This window comes from Uloborus diversus, chromosome 7 (assembly GCF_026930045.1).
Source record: "Uloborus diversus isolate 005 chromosome 7, Udiv.v.3.1, whole genome shotgun sequence".
NCBI classification, from domain to species: Eukaryota; Metazoa; Arthropoda; class Arachnida; order Araneae; family Uloboridae; genus Uloborus; species Uloborus diversus.
In genome coordinates, this window is record NC_072737.1 from 27,537,068 (window position 1) to 27,564,416 (window position 27,349).

At 35.2% G+C, this 27,349-nt stretch overlaps 1 protein-coding gene across 1 annotated transcript in view; it reads left to right on the forward strand.

The window, feature by feature from the left end:
* The first annotated feature begins 426 nt into the window (after positions 1-426).
* LOC129225936 (SEC14-like protein 2) overlaps positions 427-27,349 on the forward strand; it is an 80,078-nt gene continuing 53,155 nt past the window's right edge. Inside the window, exons 1-3 of the mRNA XM_054860478.1 lie at positions 427-577; positions 24,480-24,558; positions 25,137-25,206. Of these exons, the coding sequence (XP_054716453.1) occupies positions 24,505-24,558; positions 25,137-25,206 (124 nt within the window). The 5' untranslated portion in view covers positions 427-577; positions 24,480-24,504. The remainder of the gene's footprint in view (positions 578-24,479; positions 24,559-25,136; positions 25,207-27,349) is intronic.

Here is a 27,349-nt window from a genome sequence, read left to right on the forward strand (position 1 = left end):
AGTAATTGGGCCAACACTGCATAGTACAAATGATAAAAATGACCGACAGTTTTTTTTTCTTTTTTTTCTGTACTTAAAACTGCCTACTGGTTAAAATTGACTCTAGCAACGCACTTCTTCCATTAAAACGCTTTGTTTTCCCCCTTCCATGCTCAATTTAAAAATCTAAAACAAATACAGCACTCGTAAAGGTCATTTCTGCAATGTACACTTTAACGTTTAGATGGAACACATTTTTTCCTGGTCACACAGGGCTTGTAATTGGGCTGCAATCTTCTATTACCCCCCCCCCCCTCCTCCTAAGTGTTGTCCAACTAATCTCTCCAATTTTGTTTCGATAATAGCTTCGAGGAACGGCCATGACGTGGTGTTATTCCAGAAAATAAATTCTGTTGTGTTGTTCTTTCTCTCTCTTTTGGGGGGGAATGGTTGCTTTGCTAACCAAGGACGTTGAGTTCGAATACTAGTTTTTGTTCGAAAGAGTGTATATCAGGTTGCAGGATCACGCATTCGCCTGGAAGAGCGGAGAGACTTGTTTATTCTACTGAAGTTTGTTTGTAAACCTTAGCTTCAACAGGTGAGTCTCGTGGTCTCAATGTCTTTAGTAATACCAATTAAAGATAATGTATTTCTTAATTTTTAGGACTTATTTGAACATGGTAAATTTGCTCGTACTTTTGTTCCGTGCGCTTTAAATAGCGTAAATAACACTTACTGTCTGTCAAATTTAAAATAGTTATTACTTTTTGAAATATGTGTTATATTTTTTTCTTCCTTTCTTTGATAGAATTGAAAAGTGTAACTTGTCGTAAGGAAATCTAATATGAGAAGACAAAAGGAGTGTTGTATTTTAATATTCCACAATCAATAATGTAAAGCACTCATATCTTTTATGTTTTTCGAATTTTTTTTTTTTTTTTTTTTCTGAAAAATGAGAAACGTACGTTTGTTTTTTGCAAAAAGGTTTAATTTTAAATCGTGTTTTTCTTATTGTGAGAAATATGCTGTTATCGATGATTTTAAACTGAGTTCATTTATTTACAAATGAGGAAGGGAGAAACTAAGGGATGCAAGTGGACTTTTCAAAGTTTTGGGTAAAACTCGTTTAAAGTTGAGATATTAAGTAGGCTCGAGTGGAGCTCGAGTTCTAAGTAGGCTCAAGTGTGATACTCTAAAATGGTTGTCCCACAACGAGGGCTCCAACTTTGAGTTCTTTGATATTGAACATTTCGCACAATGTGCAACTCATTGAACATTTGTGTAACTTTATCGGACAAAAAATGGTATACATATTTATTTTTAATTCCATGTATTACTTATTGCTATATGTGCAGTAGTTTCAAAAATATGTTTTGAAATCTAGTCCATCAGTTACTCTCAGCCTGTACAAATGAAGCAGTACTCTAAGTCAGGGGTTCCCATTTTTTTTTCGATTCGCTGCACTCTTTGAAGAATTAGCATTGTTGCTTCATAGACATTAATACCATGGACACTTCGTGGTACTCCTCACCTCTACCTGTGGTACTCCAGGGTGCCGAGGCACCCAATTTAGGAACCCCTGCCCTAAGTGGCAGAAATATGAAGCCAGATATGTACATTGCGAAACGCTTGAAGGCAAAAGTATCATTCTTCTGGGGTGTAAGACACCCACCTGACTAGCTAAGGGTTAACTTAAGTTAATTTTAATAACAGCATAAATATTTCAAAAACTAGATTTAAGTGTAGCTAGTCGAGATAGTATAATATCCAAAGATAAGTATTTTATAGAAGCTACACGATTATCATAACCACGAGAAGAATATGTCTCTTTGGGTTTGATCTTTGATGCAATTTCCACAAAGATAAGTGAATTAGAAGGAAACTACGAAATACAATGTCTACAAAGATAAGACATAAACGGGAAATACAAATGCAACATATTCTCCGCAATTATGTTACTTTTGTGTAGTAAGTGATAAGCATGATGAAATAATGGATTATAAAAAGATTAAAATTTTAAAGACGTAGCATTAATGAAAAATCTTTAAAAAGCACAAAATCTGAAGCCGGGTCATTAGACCACCCACACACGTTCAGTTTCATGTTACAAAGACAATCTTCCGACATCAGCTTATTAAAGGAATTATGTTATTTAAGTTGGACAGAAACCGTGCACTAAAAACTGCTTCCGTTGATTTTTCTTTGATTAAGGAGAAAGATACAGTAAATTATGTAGTTTAGAAAGATATTAAAAAATCAAGTGTACATGCTCCTAATGTAAATTGAACTGAGAACTATACAGTTGAATCCTCACACAAGCAATTTTATTTGAGCTTTTCAATTAAAGGGAAATTGAAATTTCATTCATCACTGTTGAACTGACAATGGAGGCTGAGTGAGAGTGAAATACGTATACTCACATGAACTTTACAGTTGAACTGCTCAATTTATCAGTTATAACTAGCGATTGCAATACCGGTATACCGGTATTGATCATTCATTTCATTCATCACAGTTGAACTGTCAGAGGAGACTGAATGAGAGTGAAATACGTATACTGACACGTACTAACAGTTGAACTGCTCAATGTATCAGTTATAACTAGCGATTGCAATACCGGTATACCGATGTTGATCATTCATTTCATTCATCACAGTTGTGCTGACAGAAGAGACTGAATGAGAGTGAAATACGTATACTGACACGTACTAACAGTTGAACTGCTCAATTTTTCAGTTATAATTAGCGATTGCAATACCGGTACACCGGTATTGATCATTCATTTCATTCATCACAGTTGAACTGTCAGAGGAGACTGAATGAGAGTGAAATACGTATACTGACACGTACTTTACAAGTTTAACTGCTCAATTTATCAGTTGTAACTAGCGATTGCAATACCGGTATACCGAATACCGGTATTTCGAGCAATTTTGCAGTTTCGTAATACCAGTATTTGCTGAGGTAAAATTCCAGCATTTTCGATATTACCTGAAAATAATAAATACTCGTAGTTTCAATTAAAGAATTTTCAATTTAACTTATTAAATATCTACATATATATTTTAAGTGTACATTTCTTTTTCCATGATATAGAACTAAAATCAATCTATTGACGCAAAAATTTGGCTTCAAAAGCACGAACTAACAGAATATCATCAAACAAAAGTAGCGGAAAGATTGCAAAATGATATTGTCATTTAGATGGTGAGATGAATCGCATTTTCGAGCGCTTTTGTGCGACAAGTTTTTATCATTTCTATTTCCGTGATCATCACAATCCCTTTTGTGACAGTTAATTTCGAGCGTAATTTCGAATGTATTTGTCCTATGAACAATTTTTGACAACCATCAATTTCAGTAATACTTTATAATTTCTTTCTTAACTATTCGTCTCAACTGTACTAAATTTTGGCTTTTTTTTTTAAGTATAACAAATGGTAATTGGTTGTCACCAGTATTGGTTTGCTGTTCTGTCTCGCTATGTGGCATTATGCTTGCCAAGATATCATTTGGAAACTATATAGTGCCTTGGAGTTTTGCAATTTGCGAAGAGATGAAGCATGATCAATTGAAACATATTTTCATATATTTACATAATTACAATTGTAAAGAATTTTGAAACGAAAGCGAAAACGAATAAGAGAAACCAGCGAGATTAAATTTGTTCAAATTTATAGAAATTTTCTAACCAATGGGCTAATAAAAAGCAAATACAAACCTCTCCTGCTCAAGGGAAAATGATGTTAATATTGGAAAAGTATCGTCTCTCGGAAAGAAATTACAACTAGCTTTAAATTATAAAATAATAATAATAATAATGTAATACACATACGTAATACAAAAGAAACACACACACAAAAGGATTTATCCAAAAATACCACCCAAGAGACTGAATTTTAATGAATTTTCTTTATTAGGGCAAAACTATTATACCAGCCTGTACTTCCTCCAGTAAGAAATTTAGCTAGAAACCAGTAATCTCTTAATTGTCTATTTGTTTCGTGAATACACATCGGGGAATAGAGCTCTTACAACTTGTCCAAAATAGGGCTGTGTGCCTGTGAATAGGTCGCTGTGGTCTGATCGGTAAGGCGTCGGACATGTAACCGACGGGTTCCGGGATTGATGCTTACCGGTCGAAGATCTACCATGCTCGTTATTGGTGACAGGAGCACTTTAAATATGCCGTGATGACAAAGTACTCCAAGTGAATCAATACCTAGAGGGGTGCTGGACCAGGGCATTGCTTGGCTTCTGGTCTGGATCAAAAAACAGAGCTGTCTTCAGGGCCTTCATCCAACCGATTAAACCACTATCAAAGGTTGTTCTCAGGCAGGATTGCCAGCCAGACGTCCCGGATTTCAAGGGAACTTCGTTCTATTGCTTGTTTTATTCTTTGAGTTACAGTTCCTCCAAAAATCTACTTACCCATAAACATACTGAGAGGAATCTTTCGAAAGCTATTGAAACACGATTGTTTATCACCCCTTAAAAATACACCATAACCAGTAACTGCCCTCAACCACAAAAATACTCCCCCCCCCCCCTTTCACTCTTAGAAGCCTGTCCCGTATTTACTGTTCTTAAATCTAGCAGCCCTGGCCCCGGGGGACATTGGAGTGTGATGTTGTGATGTCTGCATCGGAATGACTAAAAACAGAGCAAAGGTAGAAATAGTTCTAATGCGTAACGTAAACAGTGGTAGGTCGCGAAAATTTTTGCAAGAACAGAAGGGTTGTTCGGAAGTAAACTCAACTTAGTAACTGTGATTCTTTTTTATGCTTTTTTTTAGTAATATCTATTTATTACAAGTAGTTTGCACCAACTAAAAATAATTTATCATTTTAACACATATAGCCATATTATTCCAGTTCTTTATTCTTTAGAATAAAAGCACCATCAAAAATTTAGTAATTACCCATATTTAGGGTAACGGCAAAAGTCACAGACATGCTTAAGACATCGCTCTCAGTTTAACTCAATTTTCTGAACCTTTTAATGTAGGAGGGTAAATCAAAAAGTCTTTGCGCCTATTTTTTTAAAGCCAAAATATGGCTGGGAATGCAAAACGAATATGTACATTCCCAGCAGTGACAGTTCCTTTAACCGTACCAGCCGTATCTGCTTTTTGCTCGGAAGAGCGGAGCTGCTATCAGTCATTTAAGATGACGGTCCGTCTTCAGACGTCCACAGCTAATGAGTAGCGAAATGTTATGTGGAGCAAGGGACAAACGCAATTAGCAATTCGCAGGGAAATGTTCCTTACGCACGGGGAAGTGTCTCTCTTGGAGACTCACTTGAAGAGACACAAGGGGCGTTTGTCTCTTTTGCTCCATAGAAAACGAATAACTGCGCTCGTTCGCTGCTCATAAGCTGTGGACGTCTGAAGACGGACCGTCATCTAAAGCATTGGTTTCCTAGAAGCGAACACGCTTAGCGTCGGCGTCGTTCCTCGCCGAGGCGAAAACTTGATTCTTCTGCACATGCGCGCCTGAGCCAATTCGGCGTTCTGAGTGGTCACGTCGGAATCCACTTGACTTTGATTTCAGCGTTACGTCGATGAGCGACGTCGAAGATCGGCGATTCGCTTCTAGGAAACCAAGGCTTAAAGCATTGGTTTCCTAGGAGCGAATCGCCGACCTTCGGCGTCGCTTATCGCCGAGAGGAAAAGTTGATTCTTCTGCGCATGCGCGCCCGAGCGAAATCGACGTCGTGAATGGCCACGCGGGAATCACTTGATTTTGATTTCAGCGTCACGCCGAGTAGCGACGCCAAAGCTCGGTGATTTCGCTTCTAGGAATCCAGGGCTTTAAATGACTGATAGCAGCTCCGCTCTTCTGAACAAAAAGCAGATACGGCTGGTTCGGTTAAGGAGCTGTCACTGCTGGGAATGTACATATTCGTTTTGCATTCCCAGCCATATTTTGGCTTAAAAAAATAGGCGCAAAGATTTTTTGATTTGCCCTCGTATTTAGGCTTTTTAAAGTATTTTTCTCTCATGCAACTACATCTCATCTAGTGTTTGGCTGCTTCTGGCTTCTCTGAATTAGTTAATCCTGTTTTAATTTGCTCAATTTCAAGAAAAGGTCCAACCTCCAGTAACAGACACCGACAATTCTGATGATACCAAGTAACAGATAGGATGAGGAAAGAACGAGTAATATACAGAATTTCCCTTTTCTCTTCTAAATGTGCAAAAGTTTTTTTTTTATTTTTAGGTCTAAAACTTCATTGAACTCAAATGAAAATGAAACACCGACAGATCTCGTGGTAACTGATCATAACCTGCCACCACTGCCTTGTAAATACCAACTGACTCATAAAATTCACTCTGATAAAGCTTGACCACGAAAAGAAGGCGGATGACCTTGAAGCGAAACATCATTTGTATCATTTGTAAAAAGTAGAATCTGCTAGAAAAGACCAAATAGTAAAGAGGCATGGTCTCGCTAATCCCCCAAAATAATAACAAACAACCTAATAGAAATGATACAAATGATGTTTTTGCTTTAAGGTCATCCGCCTTCTTTTCGTGGTCAAGCTATAAACACTACATGGTTGCACCGTATTCATGGGTCGCAGCAACATCAGTTTTGCCCACCTAAAATTCTTATTATTTCAATCCAAACGTACGACTGTCTGTTACAGGACCCTTGACTACTACTGGTACCGTAACCCTACCTGATAATTACCCTTGTGTAATTATCACAAAGTTAAAACGTACATATTCTATTTTTTAAATGAATGGGGTTGTTTCCTTCAGTCAAAATTACTACTTTTAGTCACTGAAATTGATAGGATGAGTAAAAAAAAAATAACATGAACCCAGAAAATACTTTCATTTTCCCAACAGTTACTTTTTAACTATTTTTTTAAAATGTCCGATTTTGAAAACAAGGCGTGGTCTTTATGACGTCACAAATGAAGCAATTTGGCGCACCTTCTACCACGTTTGCACGTTATGATAATCAAGAAGCGAATTAAATATTGCGCTCTACGCTTGCTATCAACCCTATCGTTGCCAATACACGTGAGTAAAGATGCGAATTAAATATTTTTTTCCGTGAATGGCAACACTGAATGGCATTTCATCATTTGTGATGTCACACGACAGAAACGTAAACAATGAAAGCACACCGATTTAAGTAATTTTTTTAAAATATTAAACTTGAACAAATTATTTAAAAAATAATCAGATCCTATATTTTTAAGCATGCTCTTTCAGAAAAAAATACTTTTAAAATTTTGGAAACGACCCCATTGTAGAACTCCCTTGTCCTAATTCAGTAAGTAAAGAAATTGAAATATAAACTTTAACATTCAACAAGTCACCATAAAGAAATTGCAAATTTTTTCGTGATAGTTGGGCAGTAAGAGACAACCATTTGCGATCGAACTGTTTCAGTCACGGTAGCAAATGCTAATGACCTTTACACACATTGCATCGGTGGCACATTTTAGCATTTGAAATTTACTTTTTCTCGACAAGGAAAAAACTTACACTAAATTATGCGGCAACAGTGCTATTACCTACAACAATTGCAGGTTGCCAATGTGGTAGGGAAATGACACGCAAAATGAAACACTTGGGAAATATCAGTAGTTGTCAATGAGGTTCAGAAAAGGGGGGGGGGCGCTAAAATTGATGAATATGTTGCAAAGTTGATAAGTCATGCGACATGACCTTGATTTCTGACTTTACAATGACAAATAGGACGTTTTTACTTCCTTTTACGAAGTAAAGGAAGTACTGGATTCGCGCTAAAAAAAAAATGTCACCCAAATATCGGCCTTAATTTTCATTCTGCTCGCCTCCGAATGAATTTTGAGTTTTTTTTCCTACCCCACCATACGTGGATATACGCCTATGAACGTATAGACGGCCGAAATATCCTTTTTGACCGATCCACAAGTTAATTACAACGAGTTATCTCGTGACATCCGTATGTATATGCGTATGTATCTCGCATAACTAAAAACGGTATGTCCTAGAAAGTTAAAATTTGGTACGTAGACTTCTTGTGGGGTCTAGTTGTGCGCCTTTCCTTTTGGTTGCATACATTCGGATGTTCCAAAGGGGGTCTTTTACACCTTTTTGTGGGGAAATCATTGTTAATTTCAATGCAAACTCAAGTGGTGTCATAATTTGGCAAACACTTAGCGATATATCGCCAAGCTTTTGGTCGCCTAGTTTTTGTCACCAACTTGGCGACAAATTTGGCGTTTTATTTTAAATCTGGTTTCATTTTGGCTACTATTGGCTATATTTAGAGCGTCAATCATTGAACCACATTAAAATGTCTAATATTGGGGAAATTAATCTGTATAAAATGTTTTTTTTGTTTTTTTTTGAGCAATCACGATTGCTTATTGTTCTCATTTGACAGTCCTTGACGTTGGATTATTTTTCAGCTTGGACCAGCAGCACCACCGGCGCGGCGGCGGCACGGCTGCTCTGTTCCTGAGCACTGTCCCCCGGAATCCACTTCTGCTGGGTGGTGGCGTCCATGTCCTTCACACGCATGCTCATACACACTCGCCAACGCGTGAGCGCCTTTACACACATACACAGGCCTACGTGCACACACTTAAGCCGACAAACACACAACTATACACACATAACCACCCAGGGGGAGGGACATGCTTAGGGGGGGGGGCATTTCTAGAAACAATAACTCTAATGAGTAGGGTCTTGTCGCAACTCGTGATTGCGAAAAACATAATTTGAATTCAAAGTTTCAGAATTCAAATTAGATTTTTTTTTTTTTTTTTGCTTTGGTTCGCAACAAACTTGGGGTAACCATATTTGAAGTGTTTCTTTGCTTACTCCAAGGCACTATTATCATTGAATTGGCGTAAAAGGAAGTCATATGGTGCACACATCAGCTCGTTTTTTAATGCTTAAATGGAGCAGGGAGAGCAATAGTGGAGTAAGTCAAAAAAAATGACGATTTTAGTTAATGTAGCATGGATTTGAGTTGCCCTTTAGTTCCGTTTATGTTTTCAATTTTGTATAGCTTTTTCATGCCGATTATAATGTATTCAAATCCGACATGGAGATGAAGGGTGATGACGCTCACGTGAGCAGGTTAGTATATGACACCAGCTTTAAGGCGTTGAAACCAGCTCACATTGATGAGCCTCAGTTGTCTGACGATAATGGTGATGAGTCAGATGATATGCTTCTTATCAAATAGGATATTTAGACAGAAATCTGCTGTTTTGTGGAGAATTCGGGATAGACAACAAAATGTGGTTTTGCTGTACTCAATGAGTGGTTACCATAAGCGGAAAGTGTTCGCATAAAGCCACATGGACTGGTCAAAAATGTTTAGAGGTATGAAGAGCCCACACAACTGCATATCGCACAGGTAGTATGAAAAAAGGTACTTCTATAGTAATCCTTAATATATAATAGCGAATCATCGAGTAACGCTCCTGACGTCAACAATGAAACTCGCTCCACGGCATGATGATTTGATAATACTTTTTAACAACGTTTGACATGCAAGGAAATGCTCTATTGTGACAAGGCTGAATTGGATCCGGTCACTTAACTGTTTTACTGGTAAGACTATCATTTTAGGAGAGTGAAGAAACGAAAAAGGGGTCAACTATTAACGCTATCTACTGAGGTTTTAGGGTTAATCCACTGGAATTAGGATTGCTTCTGTAGAAGAGTAGAAGCAATTTTCCCCCGTCATACCTTGACGGGCGACTTTATAGTAATAATATAATTGGAAAAGTGCCCATTTCATTCTTCCTGTGCCGTACATCAGTTATGTGATGCTTAAATGTTGTACCCAAGCTTTGAGCTCAATTACCTTACCATGTCTGGCATCACCGAAGTAAACCGACCGATTAATGGTGTAGTTAAATCAGCGATAAAAGAAATGGCAGAAACTTTTATGCAAACTAGTAGATTGCAAACTGTTACAAACACTTTATAGTTATACTTTTTTTTTTTTTTTGCAAATCTGACTTGCTGATCATGTTCTCACCTAATTGAGCGGTATTCCTCTACTTTCCCTTACTCGAAATAAATTTACAATGCCTTACACCACTCTGATTTTTACCATGCCTACAGAGGTACAAGCATGAGAGTACAAACCGACAGAGTGGTGTAGTGGTTAGACGATGGTTCCATACGCTCTAAGGCGCAGGTTTGGCCCGGGCTCCAGTCGGTGGATTTTCAAGATGCCGGAAATCTACAGCGTCCATGTCGTATGATTATGCGGCATGTAAAAGATCTCTCGAGTACTCGTTTGGCAAGGAGTATCTCTTGGAAAAATTTAATTCCCAGTGCTGTTTCGCATCGAATAGAGCCCAGGTGCCTCCATCTAGAAGGGAAACTGGGCGTCAAAATTCTCGTGGCAATGGCATCGCACCGAAAGTGGTGCCACGTGAAAGAGTGCTTGTTTCGCCGGGGATCGCACTAGGCCTGCAAAAGGCCTCTACCTCAGCCCCATTAGAAAGGGAAAAAAAATGTACACTGCAAATATTTACGTGCTTACTAAAATATCAAATACTGTTCGTTTGTGGACGGTGTAAATTTGACTTTCCTTTCGGGTGTGTAAAAAATGCAAATACACACGAAGCCCAGCCAAGTATTTGGCACTCAGTTTTTCTAACGTCCGTTATTACGTGTAATAGTTACTAAGCATAATATAATATAATAGTTACTAAGTATATAAGAGTTATTAAATCATAATAAATTATACATGATGCTACATGTATTACGTACCACAGCTTAATAGCTCTTCTCTTTAGTAACAAAACTCGACTTTTTGCGATTCCTAGAGCCAGACTAACGTAATTCCAACAAGTAACTAAATTTAAAATTTTTAAAAACCCCTGACTGGGTCGCAAATGTCAAGGGGGAAAATTGAAAATCCTATTAAAAGCCCTATACCATTAAAAATCAATTGCAAATATTTTATTTGATAAGAAATAGAAACTGGTAACAGATAAAAATTTTAACCATTGCTTTTAATTTCCTTGTCGGCCAACATCGAGTTCGATTACCAAACGCTGAATAAAGGCCTAGCCGTATTTAAAATCAACTTTAAAAAGCGTAATAATTCGAATTCTATACAACATGGAAGTTCCAAACACATTCTATCAGACGCAAAAAAAAAAAAAACCTCTTTATTTTGGTACTAATTTTTAAAAATTTTAAAGACATTTTCACTGCAAAAATGGCGAAAAACCTTTTGGAGGTTTTTAATGAATATCTTCATTGATTAATGTCATCCGAAGACGCAACCTAGCTAAGAACACTCTTAACCAACTCTCCTATCGAACAAAAAAGAGTTTTTCAAAAACGGCCCATCCGTTTAAGCCCTTGAGTGCCACAGACAGAAACAAAGATACAGACATGTCAAACTTAAAAACCCCCTTCCTTTGTGTGTCGGGGGTTAAAAATGGTGATTTTCAGGAACGATGTTGAGAAATGTTCCTCTCAAAATGTTTCCCATTCCGAACATTTTCAGCGCAGAGAAATTGTTCCACTCTCTGAGGTTAATTACATCCTGTTGTGTAAGGTGAAAACAGAAGAAAGAAGAATAACTCATGAGAAAAATTATTCTTATTTCTGTTTTTCGCCTTAACATTTTTGTGTCTTTTTTTCTTCTTATTTTCCCTCTTTTTAAATGCAGAAAAAAAGGGGGTTAAAGAGACAGGATAGATATAAGAGCACTAACTTAGCAACCCAATAGCAACCCCACTGTGTTTGTCAAGAGACGATATATGATGGTTTTAGAGCCCCCCAGGTATTACAGCCACCCAAGGAATGGCATTTCAAAAATTTTCTTTCTGTTTTCCTTACATACCAGTACTGATACGATGTACGTAGATACGAAATGTTTAAGCATACTCATATCTTGCTTAGAGACGAAGAGACTGTCCTTTGGGGGGACTCTCCTATTCGTCGTTACGTCAACGATTATTTGAAATTTGATTTAAAGTAAAACTTTTGTCTGATTTAAGTGAAATTAGGTATATTTAAAGCCCATAATTGCCCTGATTTTAGGTGAGTTAAAAAGTGATAAAGATACTTCAAGAAAGTATTGCTATTTCTACTTTATTTTTTATTGCTAAATGTTTTGTTCAAGAAACTGCTAATAGAAAAATTTTATCATAAGCAGAGGGTTACAATTCATAAAATTTGTATCGAAAATGGTTTTCATTGAAAAGTTCTTTTTTTTTTTTTTTTTTTCAAATAAAAAATGGTAAATGCATTTTTTGCCTTGTTAACCTGTAAATACCGTTCGTAGTTTATTCCAAAAAAATCGTTTTGAAGTTTCAGGAAGTATTTTTCCACGTTCAGTAAAGTATTGAATCATTTTACTTAATATACTTTATATTTGATAGAAATAATGCTTTTCTTTTTGTAAAATTTTTTTTTTTTTTTTTTTTACTAAACAGTTAACCATTAACTTTTAAATATCTCCTCTACATTTTTTAAAATTGATTCTTTAATAAAACATGGAAGCTATATTTTATTTGTTGTTTTTACCAAATCTCCTTTCTTTTAACTTGGTGGTTAAAAATCTTTCTTGTAATTTACATGTTCAATTAAAATTATAAGTTTATAAAATTATAAAAACTTAATATTTAAAAATTACAAATGAGGCCGTGAGAAGCAAAGGGATGCAAGTGGACTATTTTAAGTTTCGAGTAAAACGCGTTTAAAGATTAGCTTCTAGGTAGGCTTTTATTGATTTTTTTTTCTAAATCATGCTATACAGCAGCACCTACCAGGGCTACTAGTACAATCTGTTGCCCCAAGAGGAAAGGTTCACCTACCATGTGTACTGCTTATCTCCAAATTTTTAATGTTGCCACTTGCATCCCTTTGCTTCTCACTACCGCAAATGTAACTATAAATTTAAGTTGAAAATTTATATAAATTAACTTGCAAACTTTTGGTTTAAAATTTAATGTTTCAAACAAAGAAATTTTAAATACATGGTATCATGTTTGTAAATTTCCATACAGGAAACAGTAGGTTTTTACGTTGATAAAAGTATACCATAAATCTCTTTCTTTATGTTTTAAATAATATTTGAAGTGAAAAATCTCCAAAGAACTAAAATGTTTATTTAACTATCCTTCCTTTTTTTTTTTCTTTTTCTTTCATATTTTCTTCATGATAAATGGAAAAACCTTCTTCATAAAAGAATATTTCCTTCGAGATTTCAACCTTAGCAAAAGGTTTTGTATGTTCATCAAGGGCGCCCATATAGGGGGGCAAGGGGGGCTCAAGCCCCCCCCCCCTTTTAAATGAGAACTTCCTTGATTTTAGTGCTTTTTTCTTTGCAATTATGTATAAAAATTTCTTTTCCAGCCATTAATGAATAAGTTATTAAAAATGTCAAATTTTAATGTCTCTAATCTGTACTGAAATCGGTTTCCATGGGGAAAATATTCTGCTAAACTATGGGAAAATTTTTTGAGCCCCCCCCCCCCTTAAAATTTTGAATATGGGCCCCTTGATGTTCATGGTTCAATTTCAATCAAATCTTAAAATTATTTCATTCTTTGTTGCAAGAAATATTATCTGTCTGTAATGCCTTATTATTTAAGTAAAATTTTATTAATATGCGTAATTATGCATCAAAATTTTTACGTCAATAATTTGATTCCCCAAAAAAAAATTTTAATGAAAAATTCTAAATATTCAAAAATATTTTTAGAATAAAATAGTATGGCTTTTTTTTTTGTTCATATCACACATTTGTTTCGTAGAATTTTTCCAAGAAGTACTATCCATATATAATGAATTTTTGCTTGGGCAAAAATTTAAATAATTTTATATAACAATTTGTGCGTGGATAATTTAGATTTACGGGGAAATAATTTGTGCGAGTAATCAAAGATGACATTTTTTCGCATAAAATAGCTACTAATTTATTTTCTGGTGGATTGATTGAATTGTTAATTAGACATCGTGCCTTAATAGCTTATTATTTGGATAAAAGTTCAAATTTATTTAAACTTTGATTTACGGGAAAAAAAATCAGCCAAAATTTATAAATGTAATTTTTTCGCATAAAATAGTTATGTAACTTTCTTGTCATTCTTTGTATTTATTTCACGGATGTTTAACAAGAAATATTGTCCATCCATAATGGTGTATTATTTTTGTAAAAGGCTGTGTTTATTCATAATTTGTTTCACGAAAAAAATTTTTTGCGAAAAAGTATCAACGTATTTTTTTTTTTTTTTGCTAAAAAAATAAATAAATACATTTAAAAAATTTCAGTCATGCCTTAAAATTTACAGATTTTTTCTTTTTTTTTTCAACTGCTTCCTTATTTATGACGGTTTATTTTTTACAAGAAAGAAAAAATTCACCAGCGAGTAGTATAACTCATAGCATATGCATTGTAAGATGAAAATAAAAAAAATCTTATGCTCCAATCATCGGCTCACATTCTCTACAATAGACCTTGATGAGGGGAAAAAAAACAAGAGTATGATTTAGGCAGAGAGTGTGGCTTCTAGAAGTCGTAAAACGGACTTTTCTCCTTGCATAATCCTCGAGGCATGTTTTTCTCCTCTACAAGAGATAATTGATAATCTCTCATATTTATATTCAAGGGTCATTGAAAAAGTGTTAAAAACCAACTAACAAACTCTTCATTGCCTTTCCTTATGGCCTGTTATTTTATTAGGGATGGAATATTTCCTTTCTTTCATTGATATTTTGTGGGAAATCACTTGTTGCTGTTTGTATTAATCAATTAAGTTAACAATGTGTTGGGACATTTTTTTTCCTTATCGCCTGCACATGCAATGATATAGTTTAGATAACGAAATGAAGTAAAAGTTTTGAAAAAAAGAAGTTTTCTGTTTTTTTCCTTATTGCAGACATTCATAGCTGGGTCATTCCACGGAAAACGGTCATTTTGTCCCGCACGTGACAGCTCATATATTTCACTAAAAATAATTACTTAAAAGGATAATGGTAAAACTTTTATTGCTTAAGAAATTACAAACGAATATGTGATTCCTTAAGCAAAAGATTTCGTCATTACCTTTTTAGGTAATTGCTTTTTAATGAAATATACGAACCGTCACGTGCGGGACAAAGTGACTACTTTTTCGTGGAATGGTCCAATACATATTTTTTTTTCAATGGTTTAAACTATTGTTTCTCAACAAATGACCTTTTACATTGGAATCTTTGCTCTCAAAGTCTACAGTTTATTTTAGCATTTATATATTAAAAGAGCAAATATATTAGCTAATTCATAAGCAAGTTACAAGAAGTTGATTTTGGATGTTCTGCACGTGACACATGCAAAAAAAAAAAAATAATAATAATAATAATAAATTTTAAATAGCAAAATTGTTTAACGAAAATATAACTATGTCATTTAACTATATCAGGAGTATCTTTGTATCTACTGTAAAGATTTAAAAAATTTACTTTCTGCTATTTCATTAAAAATATTAAGAGATATGACAAAATGTTAAAGAAATTTAATCGTCTTTTTGTCCCGCACGTGACGGTGGAATGGCCCAGCTATTCATTTCATTTCAGTTAGTTTCAAAGAAACAAAATCTTTTTTTTTTTTTTTTAAATGATTCAAACTTCCTGTTTGTTTACATATCTTTCTTGTATATTTTTCACGAAATTCCGTTGAATTCAATATCTGATCAAATAGAAACTACTGCAGTATTATTTAAAATTAACCTGTTTCATTTTAGATACTTCTTGATAAAAAGCAATACTATTAGCAAGCCTAACTATTTCAGGAAATAGTCAATTAAATTATTAGGACAAAAAGAAGTTTTCGCGTCAAATTTAAATTTTGATTATTTTTTTTCATTTCCTACTATTAGTTCACACTCTTCCTAAATATACAGTCGAATCCCGATTTACGCGAGGGATGCGATCCAAGACTCCTCGCGTAAGTCGAAATTTTGCGTTGTGGAAAAGGATATGTATATGATTTTTTTTCTTAACATAATATCAAACTATTCTGGACATCTTTTAAATACCTTTCAAACTGTTTTAGACAATTGTTTTACTTTCTATTACCGTTTCTTACATAAGGAGCAGAACTTTTACTGTATTTTTGAAAAAAAACTGCATTATTCAACATAAAATACTGCATCGATGCACAAAATCAATGATAAATTGGAGAGAGGGAGGCATAAAATAAAACAGTACGGTACGTACAGTATGTGGTAATAATAAAATGTTGCACCGTACACACACAGTAGGTACAGTTATAGTTATATTTATAACTTAAAAATTGAAGATGATGATTTATGATGCGCAATCAGATCGTTATTCTAATATGTTTTTCTTAAACTGTCGCAAACTTTCGCTTATTGTTCTTCACAAACTTTAGATGAAACAACGTGCCTAGGTGCCATGCTTATGTCATCACCTTTCATATAAAGCACAAATAAATGAAAAATGTGGAGTGGTTATTTATAAACACTAATAAAGTTATGTTTGGACTAGTGCGGTGTGGAAACTTGCGCAGTCAGTGATGCTTAAAGGATGAAAGTACATTCACGAAATCAATATGTTGTTGTTGTCGTGTGCCAGCTAGGCTGGCAATTTGGGGTGCGCTGCTTCACTTTCCCAACTGTACCGTAATTTGGTGTGAAGTCCGACTTCCACAGTACACACATGCCATAAGAACCCGTTTATAGGGTAGGCAACCATTTACAGCAGAACAACACATTCACACAAAGAAAGGACAAGGGCAGGAGAGAGAAAGTACGTCCATGACCGAGCCGGGATTCGAACCCGGACCTTCCTGTCGCGGTCAGACATCTCTGACCACTAGACAAGGCAGACGACACGAAATCAATATTCAGCAGTCAATTACGAAACCGACACTTAGTACCGTGATTCCTTTCCAAGTATGTTTGTGTTGCGAGTGAGAAATTCGCTAAAGCTATAAAATTCGTTGCTCGTGAAAAACGCGCGTTATAACCTTCTTCGCGTAAGTCAAATCGCGTTGTAGCGGGAGTCGACTGCATAGTTACATATCCTGTTCAAATTTTATCCACTTTCACACTGTCGAGAAACAACTTCCTACTCTCTTCTGCCACGCGGTTATAACAGATACATGAAACCAATTAACTTATAACATTTTATTTAAAAAATTTATGAACTAAAATGAACGAACATAAATTAAAATCATAACAGAACTAACCCACTTGAACATGAATTCACTGGGTATATATACCAAACTGCTTGGCTAATACTGTTGCCATTTTAAATAACATAAAAGTTTTTCCACACACACTGCTGTTTTTTTTTCTTCCGATTTCTTTAACACAGATTTCTTTAACGGTTAAGCATAATGTTACAACTTTGGTATCATATTGCTCAGAAACTGGTTCCTGAAAAAGTGATGCAAACTGATTATTAACAAAATAATTAAGGTAACAACCCTTCTTTGTTTTTGCAATTTTCGGTCCCTCTCTATGTTTTTCCATGTTACCTAAAAAATTTTTAAATATGTTTAACACCAGAATTACGGAAGGATTTTGACCCCAAGCAAACTTTTTTTGCTAATTACTCTTCTGTATTTTCATAAAAAGATTAATCCTTCCTTGACTTTTCCTAAATAATAGTGCTGTAAATTAATATTAAGTTTTCAAGAAACTTAACCTTTTTTTAAACCCCTAACTAAAGGGTTATACTTAAAAGTGTAGGCACGTGTGATTTTGAGCCTTTTGAGAAAACAGAGATGCAAATATATTTATTGTCCGTTTTTCACGAGAAGGCACTTCGCCCCCCCCCCCCCTTCTAGAACGCAGACTTCCATTTTACTCGGGGGTGATCGGTAAGCAATCCTTGCGCTTCTAAAAGGGTCAACCAGACAGCCTTAACTTGGGCGTGCATTTTAATGTGTGAAAAAGTGTTAGTGTCCTTTACATCACTTGTCTGTTGTCATTTTAGTTGTTCTTACAATTTAAGAACTGCTGCTTTTACAACAAAATGCTGTGATCCGAATATACCTTCTGCCGAAAACTGCGAAATAGAATCATCGGGTACCACGTGACGAAGGAGGAGTCAAGTGCTTTCTCGTGGAAAACGGAAAATACTAATGCTGAAGACACTCAAAAATGCCTCTTAGAACATACCGTTGCATGAACTTGAAGCATTCACAATATTTCTGTACATAAAAAGGAGCATCAGCCGCCAGTTTCTCAAATGCAAATAAAACAGCACTGGCTATTTTAAAGGTCATGAAACTTTTTTTAATGCTTATTATACATCCTTAAAATCTCTGCATCCCTTAAATAAACTGCAGTTATTTAAATATGTTTATTTTAAACTATTTTTTACAAATATCCATTCTGGAGGAAACAATGCAGATTTCTTCTCTCCCCCCCCCCCCCCCCCCGCGCCTTATTTCTAGGTATACAAGGATCGCCGTTATTCTAGTGTTAAGTTTTGTTTGAATTTTCGCCAGCGAGATTTATCTTAATTTGAGGCGCAGCCCTCAGGTAAAAAAGGCATCACAGGCTTAAACAATTATGTACATTCAAACTTTCTGTAAGCAGGGGCGGATCCAGACTATGGATTTGGGAGGGGAACTTTTCTAGCAAGTATGTTTATGGGGGTGGGGGAGTTATATGAAATTACTCATTAAAAAATAACCATAAATATTGAGTTTTACAACGTATCTACTGCTTCTTAATGCCTCTTATGAAAAAAATGTATTCATTACAAATTCTAAAAGTACAATTCTTAAATAATTAGTTTAAAAAGTTAGTTCATTTTTCTATTTGTATGTGCTTAAAGGAAATAATATTTGCACCAGTGGTTCAATCACAAAAGTTTTATAGAGGGTGCACTTTTAAAATTTTCACCATCTGATAGGGCGGTTGTTGAAAAAAAATGTTGAAATTTTAGTCTTAAGGACGCAGTTTTAGACGGCCTCTGGTGATGTTACGAAAAAGAAAGGTTTGGGGGCCGCCTGCGGAAATTAAAGTTTTAAAAACGCAATTATAGGCGATATTTATTGACGGTAGGGTCAGAGGTGGGATTTTTTTGGAGGGCTGCCTCCGTTTTTTTGTAAAATAGATTTAAATCGAAAATCCCTCCGCTAAATTTTCTGAAATTGAATTTCCAAAAACGCAGTTACAGACTAACTTTGACAATACTTCGAGCAGTACGGTTCTGGGGCTTTTCCCAAAAAATGTTTCGAAATTGAAGTCCTAGAAAACGAAGTTTTTGAGCGATATTTAGTGATAAAGGATTTAAACGCTTTCCTCATTCAATTTTTCAAAACCTTAATTTTTCAATGTTCAGATTTTCTACAGGAGCATTCGGACTCTTGTCCGGAAATTTTTCGTTATCGACATCTTAAATAAATGACTGTAGACCATATTTGGTAACGTCAGGGGTTTGGCAATTTTTCAAAATTGAAGCTCCAAAAAAGCAATTTTAAACGATTCTCGATGTTATAAGAATGCAAGGTGTTAGGTAGTTCTCCCCTTTAAAATTTTCAAAATTGAAGTCCTGAAAACAAGATTTGAGACGCGCTTTAAAGGTATTGGCGGAGGAAGCGGACTTCCGACATTATGAAGACTTTCTTATTTTTAGACCGACTAAAAAAGGCGACTGTTTCCAAGGTACGTTCTATTTTTCTCTTTAATAATAGGAAATGTTTTACAAAAACATTCTACTCGGCCTTCTGGGGGATCACGGATCCTGTCGCCCTGTGTCCCCCCCCTTCCTCCAGCCTCCACCTCTAATAGTGCCACTGAATTGCAGTAGCTTTAAATATAATGATCAATCCTTCACCAAATAAATGCAAAAAAACAGTTTAAACAGGTTTGTGTTTATTTATTTATTTATTTTTATGCAGGGAAGAGGGGAACATTCCCCAGTTCTCCTCTTTAGATCCGCTTTTGCAATTCTCTCCTATCTTTTTTTTTTTTTGCGCCTTTCTTCAAGCTAAAGTTCTATATAACTGGAGAACTTCGCTGTAATACGTTGTGAAAATTTTTAAGTACACATGAGAATTTAGAGGAAGGGGAACGTTCCCCCAGTTTCCTTCCAGGGATCCGCCTCTGCTGTTGTTTGATCGAATTTTCTGGAGCTTTTCCTCGAGTTTAAGTTCTATGAAACAGAAGATTTTTTCTACACTCTATTGTGAAAATTTTTAGGTATATATGGGGGTTTTGAGGGGAGGAGAAGGTTCCCCCAGTTCCCTCCATGGATCCGTTTCTGTTGTTGCCTAATTGCTTTTCCTGGTGCCTTAGTTCACGTTCTAAAGTGTGTGTGTGGGGGGGGGGACATTCCAGCAGTTCCTCTTTTTAGATCCGCTTTTGAAATTCTCTCCTTACTTTTTCTGGCGCCTTTCTTATAGTTCAAGTTTTGAAAAACGGAATTATTTTCCCGTACTCTCTTTTGAAAATTTTTAGGTACACTTGGGATTTTGGAGGGGGAACGTTCCCCCAGTTCCCCTCCCGTGGATCCGTGCCTGTCTGTAAGTGCAGGGTCATTTAATTATTAAAAAAAGTCTCAATATACTCTTTCGAATGCTACTATTTTAAACTTTTTTCGTTATTATATAAGTCGTGCACCCCGTAAGGATTTCCAAAATATCTAGAAAGGAAGGCGATTTCCTTACAAGTTGGCTATTTTAGGTCAATTTAAAAAAGCCGTTTGGCTATTTTCCTGAATTTTCACCTGGCAACCCTGACTTCTAACAGATAGTCACGGAGCCCCCCCCCCCCCCCCTCCGTCGTAGAACATCTTTAGAATGTTTTATGTAATTTAAAAAAAATCGTTTTTGTACCTATTTTACTGTCAGAAACATACACGTTTAAAAACCCAACAATCCTTTTCGAATAACCCTGCCTATTAAACTACGATGACGAGAGTTCAACGCTGCAATCCAGAACAATTTAAAATAGATTAAACAGGAAAATTCTTCATTTTTTTTCTTGGTTTCATACATCCTTGATGTTATCGTATCATTACCGAAAACTGCTGATGGCGTTTGATGATGTTATGACATTCAATGTTGTTTTCATTTCCGCCGAATTGTGAACTACATTATTGTCACGTCTTTGTCAACGGCAGTGAATTTGCAATGAAATTGCGCAGCAATATTTCGCCGCTGTAGAATATGCGGTGGTTGTTGGAGGAAATCGGGAGATAATATAAGCCGCAGATTTAAACTTAGTACAGTCGAACTCGTTTATAAAGAGCGCGAAGGGACCACGTTATTTGCTCGTTATAACCACGTGCTCGTAAAAAACGGGTTCACGAAAAAAACATAACAATTTATACATGCTTGCTTTGTTATTTTTACATTTCTGTACAGGACCAAAGAAGTTGGTTATTTGATTTGAACTGTCTTATTGGCTCTATATTGTTATTGTTTTTGAGGAATGTGGGATCCGAAAAACACCGCCATTTGAATCCGTGGCTTCAAAATAGTTTGAAGTTTTTCTGCACTTTAGAAGCCAAGTATTTAACTTCGAATTCTTCACATTTGTCGTTACGGTGGTTGCTTCCTTCCCCCCCCCCTCTCTCTTGACTTTCAGCTACAATATCTTCGTAAGTATTTCTCAGAAATGATAACATTCTCTTCGACAAATATATAATTTTTAAATACTCCTCTGCTCTACGAATTTTTTTAAAAAATGCCATGGCATCACTTGTTCTCATGATTTATGTCTTATCTCGAACTTTCGGTTGAATTCAAAATGTTAATGGATTTTTTCCAAAAATAGAATAATTTTTTCTGAGAAGGAAATCAACAGGCATTTTATGAATTACAAAAATATTGCTCGCTTTATGCGGGATTTGCTCATTAAAAGCAAGTTTTGTTCTCATTGACTTAACATTGTTCCAGCAAAGTCTTTTTGATTTCCTAATCCAAGTTTTCGTTAAAACAGGGCTCCCTATAAGAGAGTTCGACTGTACAAAGAATATTTTTCTCGAACATTTTTTTTTTAATTTTTAATTTAATGATACTTCTTGTTACGAGTTAAATTTCGTGAATTTTCAAGACGCAGAACCAACTTCCTTAAAGAGTAATTCTTGGAATTTTGAAAATTTCACGGAAAATTCATTATCTTTAAATGCTCGTTTTATTAACCTTAAAATAGAAACTCCACACTCAAAAATTAAGGTTGCATATTATTCTTCCTTTACAGTTAAATTAAGATAAAGTGATCTTGGTTTGTTCTTTTAAGCAAAAAATTTTAAGAATGTTTTGAGATAGTATATTATGGAGCAATGACTTTGAAAATTATTTTGGACATAACTTTGAGCTGCATAGTTTTCTTTGTATACCACTATATTTTTAATATTAAAAAAAAAAAAAATACACAAAGAGAAACTTTGAAAATGAAGAAAACTGCGGACGAAATTGTGTACATTCGATCACTAGTTACTTATGTATGTTAATTAATGGGTAACATACTAGGGCAATGATTTAAGGGAAAAATTAATAAAGTACTTTTTCTTTTTACTTACGTGTAACTAATGGGGTAAATGAGTGTAGGACAAAGGTATGAAAAAGATGGGGGAAAAATCTGTACTCTAAATTCATTCTAGAGTTTTGTCCTACACTTTAGCTAGTTTCCGTTTTATTCATTTTTTTCATCATTATTAAATCTTCCATATGGTGAAGTCTATTTTGCTGAACGAATTAAATATTGAGAAGTTTCTTTAAACTTACACAAAAAATTCATTATTAAGAAACTGTTTTTCTACTGACAATCACACAAACAAATTTTACTCTATATTTAGTTTTTTCCTCTTGTAACTTATTGTCCTTCTAAACTGCCTCAAATTTGGTAATAAGTTATCGTAAATCACAAAAGTTAATTTCTCCTTTGAAAAAACTTTGTATTGACTTACAGCTTTTGATCACCAAGATGAAAGATGGAACCAGGAAATAGATCCAAGAGGATAACTAAATAAGATCTAACTAATTTTTGGACGTTAAAAGATGTTTATTTCCTCGTTTAAGTTTAATTTGTCGATTATGTATCATCAGATTTCCCTTGCTAATTTTGACTATCAAGGAAATGTTTTAAAAGTTGAAAATATTCGCTTCACGAAAGTAATTCAGTTTTGTTCTCTGTTTTCACCATCGTTTATCAAATTTCTTTTCTGTATTCATTACTTATAATCAGCTTTTTTTTTTAAATCTGTATTCGTCACGTAAAATCAGTTTTCTTTTTCATTCGTCAAGTAAAGCCCCATTTCACAGTACTCTCTCCAAATTTAGATTCCGGACATTTTTGCCATAACTATTCAATCTAATGTTTGATTAGCACATTATTTTATTTTGAGTTAGTCCCATCAACACCCAAAATAACCGACAAAATAAAATAATGTGCGAATCAAACAGTAAATTAAATACTTGTGGCTAAAATGTCTCATGTTGTAGGCTCTATATTTGGGCGAAATACCATGAAATGACCTTAAAATCAATTCTCTGTATTTGTCAGTCACCAAGTAATCGTTACCTTCTTTTTGTTTCTCCGCTATAAATCAGTTTTATTTGATAACTTTCGCCCTTCACCCCTGTATTCGTGACCATGTATGAGATCCTTCTACATTTGGGCAAACCTAACTAGACGTAATTGGGAAGGTTACACAGATCTTAATCACAGCATTACAACGTTGACAGGTTAGGTTTGCCTCAACTGTAGGTATTCCTCACAACATAAGAAATGTAATTGTTGGAAGATAAAATTTATCGTAAATTTGCTCGTTCGTGTTATGGTAATTTTCTCGTCCATGTTTTGGTAATTTACTCGACCATGTTATGGTAATTCGCTCGGTCTTGCTGCAGAGGAATTAAATCCACCAATGATGGCTTAAAATTGGAATAAAAAAAGAACAAAATCGAATTTTTGAAAAATTGCTTCAAGTTGCTCTCCCCAATGCTACGAACTAATTTTGTGCCAAATTTCATGAAAATCGGCCGAACGGTCTAAGCGCTATGCGTGTAATAGACATCCAGACATACAGACTTTCAGCTTTATTATTAGTCAAGAAAGATAATCTCGAGAGTCTCGCGAAGAGACCACATCATCATAATCCCGCCCATTTTTTGCCAATGTATCCACTACGACTTCAATTTCGTCTCTTTTTTACCATTGGCGCGTCATCTCTTTTAAATTTCCTTACTCTATGCAGTACACTAGCAATGAGAAACTAATTTTCGGAAATATCGTCGCAAAAAAGCAACAAAGATATCCTACTGTTATTACTGGGATTAGATGTCTTACTATTGTTCTAAGGCGACGATATGTAATATTCTTTTGGATTGTCAGTGCATATTCAAATATATTTTTTATATTTGAGTAACATATTTGAATATGCATGCCAAATATGGATACCAAATCTTCAAGAATCAGCACGAAATAATGTTTTGTTAGTTTGACATATCTTGCTTTCTCATAAAAAAGTATTGTGTACATTATATCAATAGCAATCAAAAATACCACGGTACAATAAAGCTTCTATTTTACAGCGCTATCTCCGCTGGATTAGGCACAATGGGAAATTACGCGGAAGAATTAAATGATGTACAGAAAGAAGCCCTAAAACAGGTATGTTAAGTTCTGTAAGAAGTGCAGGATTTTAATTTACTAAAAGTGGAAATTAAATACGGAGATTGTTTTGTAGAAGCATCACAATTACCATTTTTCTTTTCATTAATCTAAGGAGACAAAGTTCATTATACAGTGTAATTGTGAGTGGATATAAGATATTTACATAGTTAAATAAAATTTCCATCTAATTTAAAGAACAAATTTACAACTGCAAGCTGAAAATATGGCCTTATTCTATGATGAATTCATCGAAACAAACTTAATGCCAAATGTGAAGCAATTTTTCCGCTTTAAGTTCTGTCTCATTTACCCTAGAAGAGGGGTATCTTGCAGTATGCATTTACTGCCTCTTCCGTCACTGTCATATTCAATTAGCAATTGTTAATAATTAACTAAATGCAGAGAAGCAAACTAGACCACCAATGTTAGAGTCAATAACGTTTTTAAAATGCATTTTTTGTTTTTACAAAAGCACAGACAATTACATCTAAGAAGAAAATATTGTGTTGCTCTTTTTATGATAAAATATTATGCAAAGGTCTTTAACACACGAATTTAAATTTTCCTTTTTATAGTTTAAAAAGAATCTTGGGAACGACCTTAAGCCAGAGGATAACGATATCATTCTTCTTAGGTGGCTAAGAGGTAAGTTTTTGCATTGTTCAGTTCTGACCATTTGAAATTTTTATCACTAAAGAGTTTAAGTGCGCAATTGAACAAAAGAGTTGGCAAGATGAAGAGGATCTTCGCCATTTCTTCTTTTTCACATTTTCCATAAATCAACTTTCGGAGAGGGAGAGAATTAAAGAGACCATGTTCACAACACACACAAACTAATTAATTTTTCTACTCACTGACACAATATACATGATGGGCAGCCAATTTGCCCTTTTTCCCGAATAGCGGTCAAAAGATATGCCATAAAGTTATCCCGCTATTCGGTCAGGAGGTTTTTTCCAGTCATGCCTTCACGACTGTCTATAGCCATATGAACTCAGGCGCTCTCATGCATCTGCGCAGTAGGCAATCGCGGAAAGCCCCATTACGCAATTATGGAGATCCCAGTTATTAATCTTGGGATCCCTGTCCAGTGTTACGCAATGTAACCGCGTGGAGCATATAATTTCTTACACAAGATAACCTGATTACGAGTGATAGTGTGCCAACCAGGCTTGCCAGAATAAAGAACAGTAAATACGGGACAGGTTTCTAGGAGTGAAAAGGGGGGGGGAGATATTTTTGAGACGTCTATTCTTGATAAATCTGAAAAATTCAATTGCAACAAAGCATTGAACCTCACAAAATGTCGCTTTTAAAAGTATAAAAATTGTTTTCATTGCGATTGACGACGCATGCGCAGAGACTTATTTCCAATATTTATGACTATATTTCCAATATAGTCAATAAGCAAAGAATGAACAACCATTCGGTCCTCATGGTCTGCCGCCAAAACAAAAACAAACAAACCAAATCAGAAGGAAAATAATTTTTGCGTTTGCTGCCACACGATTTTCTTATTGATCATTGTTTCATTTTCTGTTTCACTTTATTTTTTTCCCTTAAAATAATGTCTCGTTCTGTGTAATAATGTTATCAGCTAGAATACGGGACTCTAGCCGTCCCGTATGGAAGTTCCCCGGGACGCGGGACAATTTTTAAAAAATACGGGACTGTCCCTTGAAATCCGGGGCGTCTGGCAACCTTGGTGCCAACTATGACAAGCAGTAATTAGAGCTATAACTCGTCATATCCAATAAGAATTCATTGACAGGATGAGTGTGGACTTTGCACAGAGAGAAAGAACAATACAAGACGCATAAAAAAACAAAAAATTAATTTAAAAAAAAAAGAAAATTTGAATTTTTGACATCTCGGATTCAGATTAGGCTTTTTGCAATCACGAGTGTACGTGTGTGTATGTAGACGTGCGTGGTTGTGTGTGTAGGCATGCGCGGGTGTGTGTGTAGGCGTACGTATGTGTAGACGTGCGTGTGTGTGTGTGTGTAGACATGTGTTTGTGTGTATGTAGGCATGAGAAAAAATAAGTCAAAATTAAGAAAAAAAAAAGTCATTCACCCCATGTTTTCGACCATGCTCTTTCAGAAAAATATTTTTGAAAAATGAGAAATCACCCAATTCAAAACTTCCTTTGATTCGCATGAGGATCAAATCATAGTGCTTTCAAGTGCACTTAAACAACAAGGTGATGAAATGAACAGAAATGAAAACAAGCGATAATTTAGAAACAGAACTAAAAAGTTAAACTACAACTTATGTTTAGATTGAATATTATGACAGTACAATATATGCTGTACTTTAATGTGTGAGAGGGTCAAAATAGGTAATAGCTGAGAAGGAGACATTTAAATCTGATAGTTACTAATTGACATAGTGTTTTATTGTGGACGTTGCGTAAACGTGTTCATTATTTTATAAATGTGTTAATGCATGGCCCCACTAGATGGCGCCCGCGCTTAACGAGCTTTGACAATTTATGACTTTTCTGTGTTAAACCGATGCAGCGTATGCATCCACCAATCAATGTCAAGGTTTCAAAGGTTTGTTTCTTTTTGATTAAACGTCGCCCATTTTGATCGCAAGAGGCGCTGAGCGGAGCTCCTGCATCCACCAATCAATGGCAACGTAATGGGAACAGGGATTCCCTGTAGCGCCCTCTCTGTTGCCATAGGTTTCAGCGATTGTCACGGAGTATAAGAATTAAGTGGGGACATGATTAATGTGAAATACTGAAACTTGATGAATGTCGACATTCACAAAGCAAAAACAT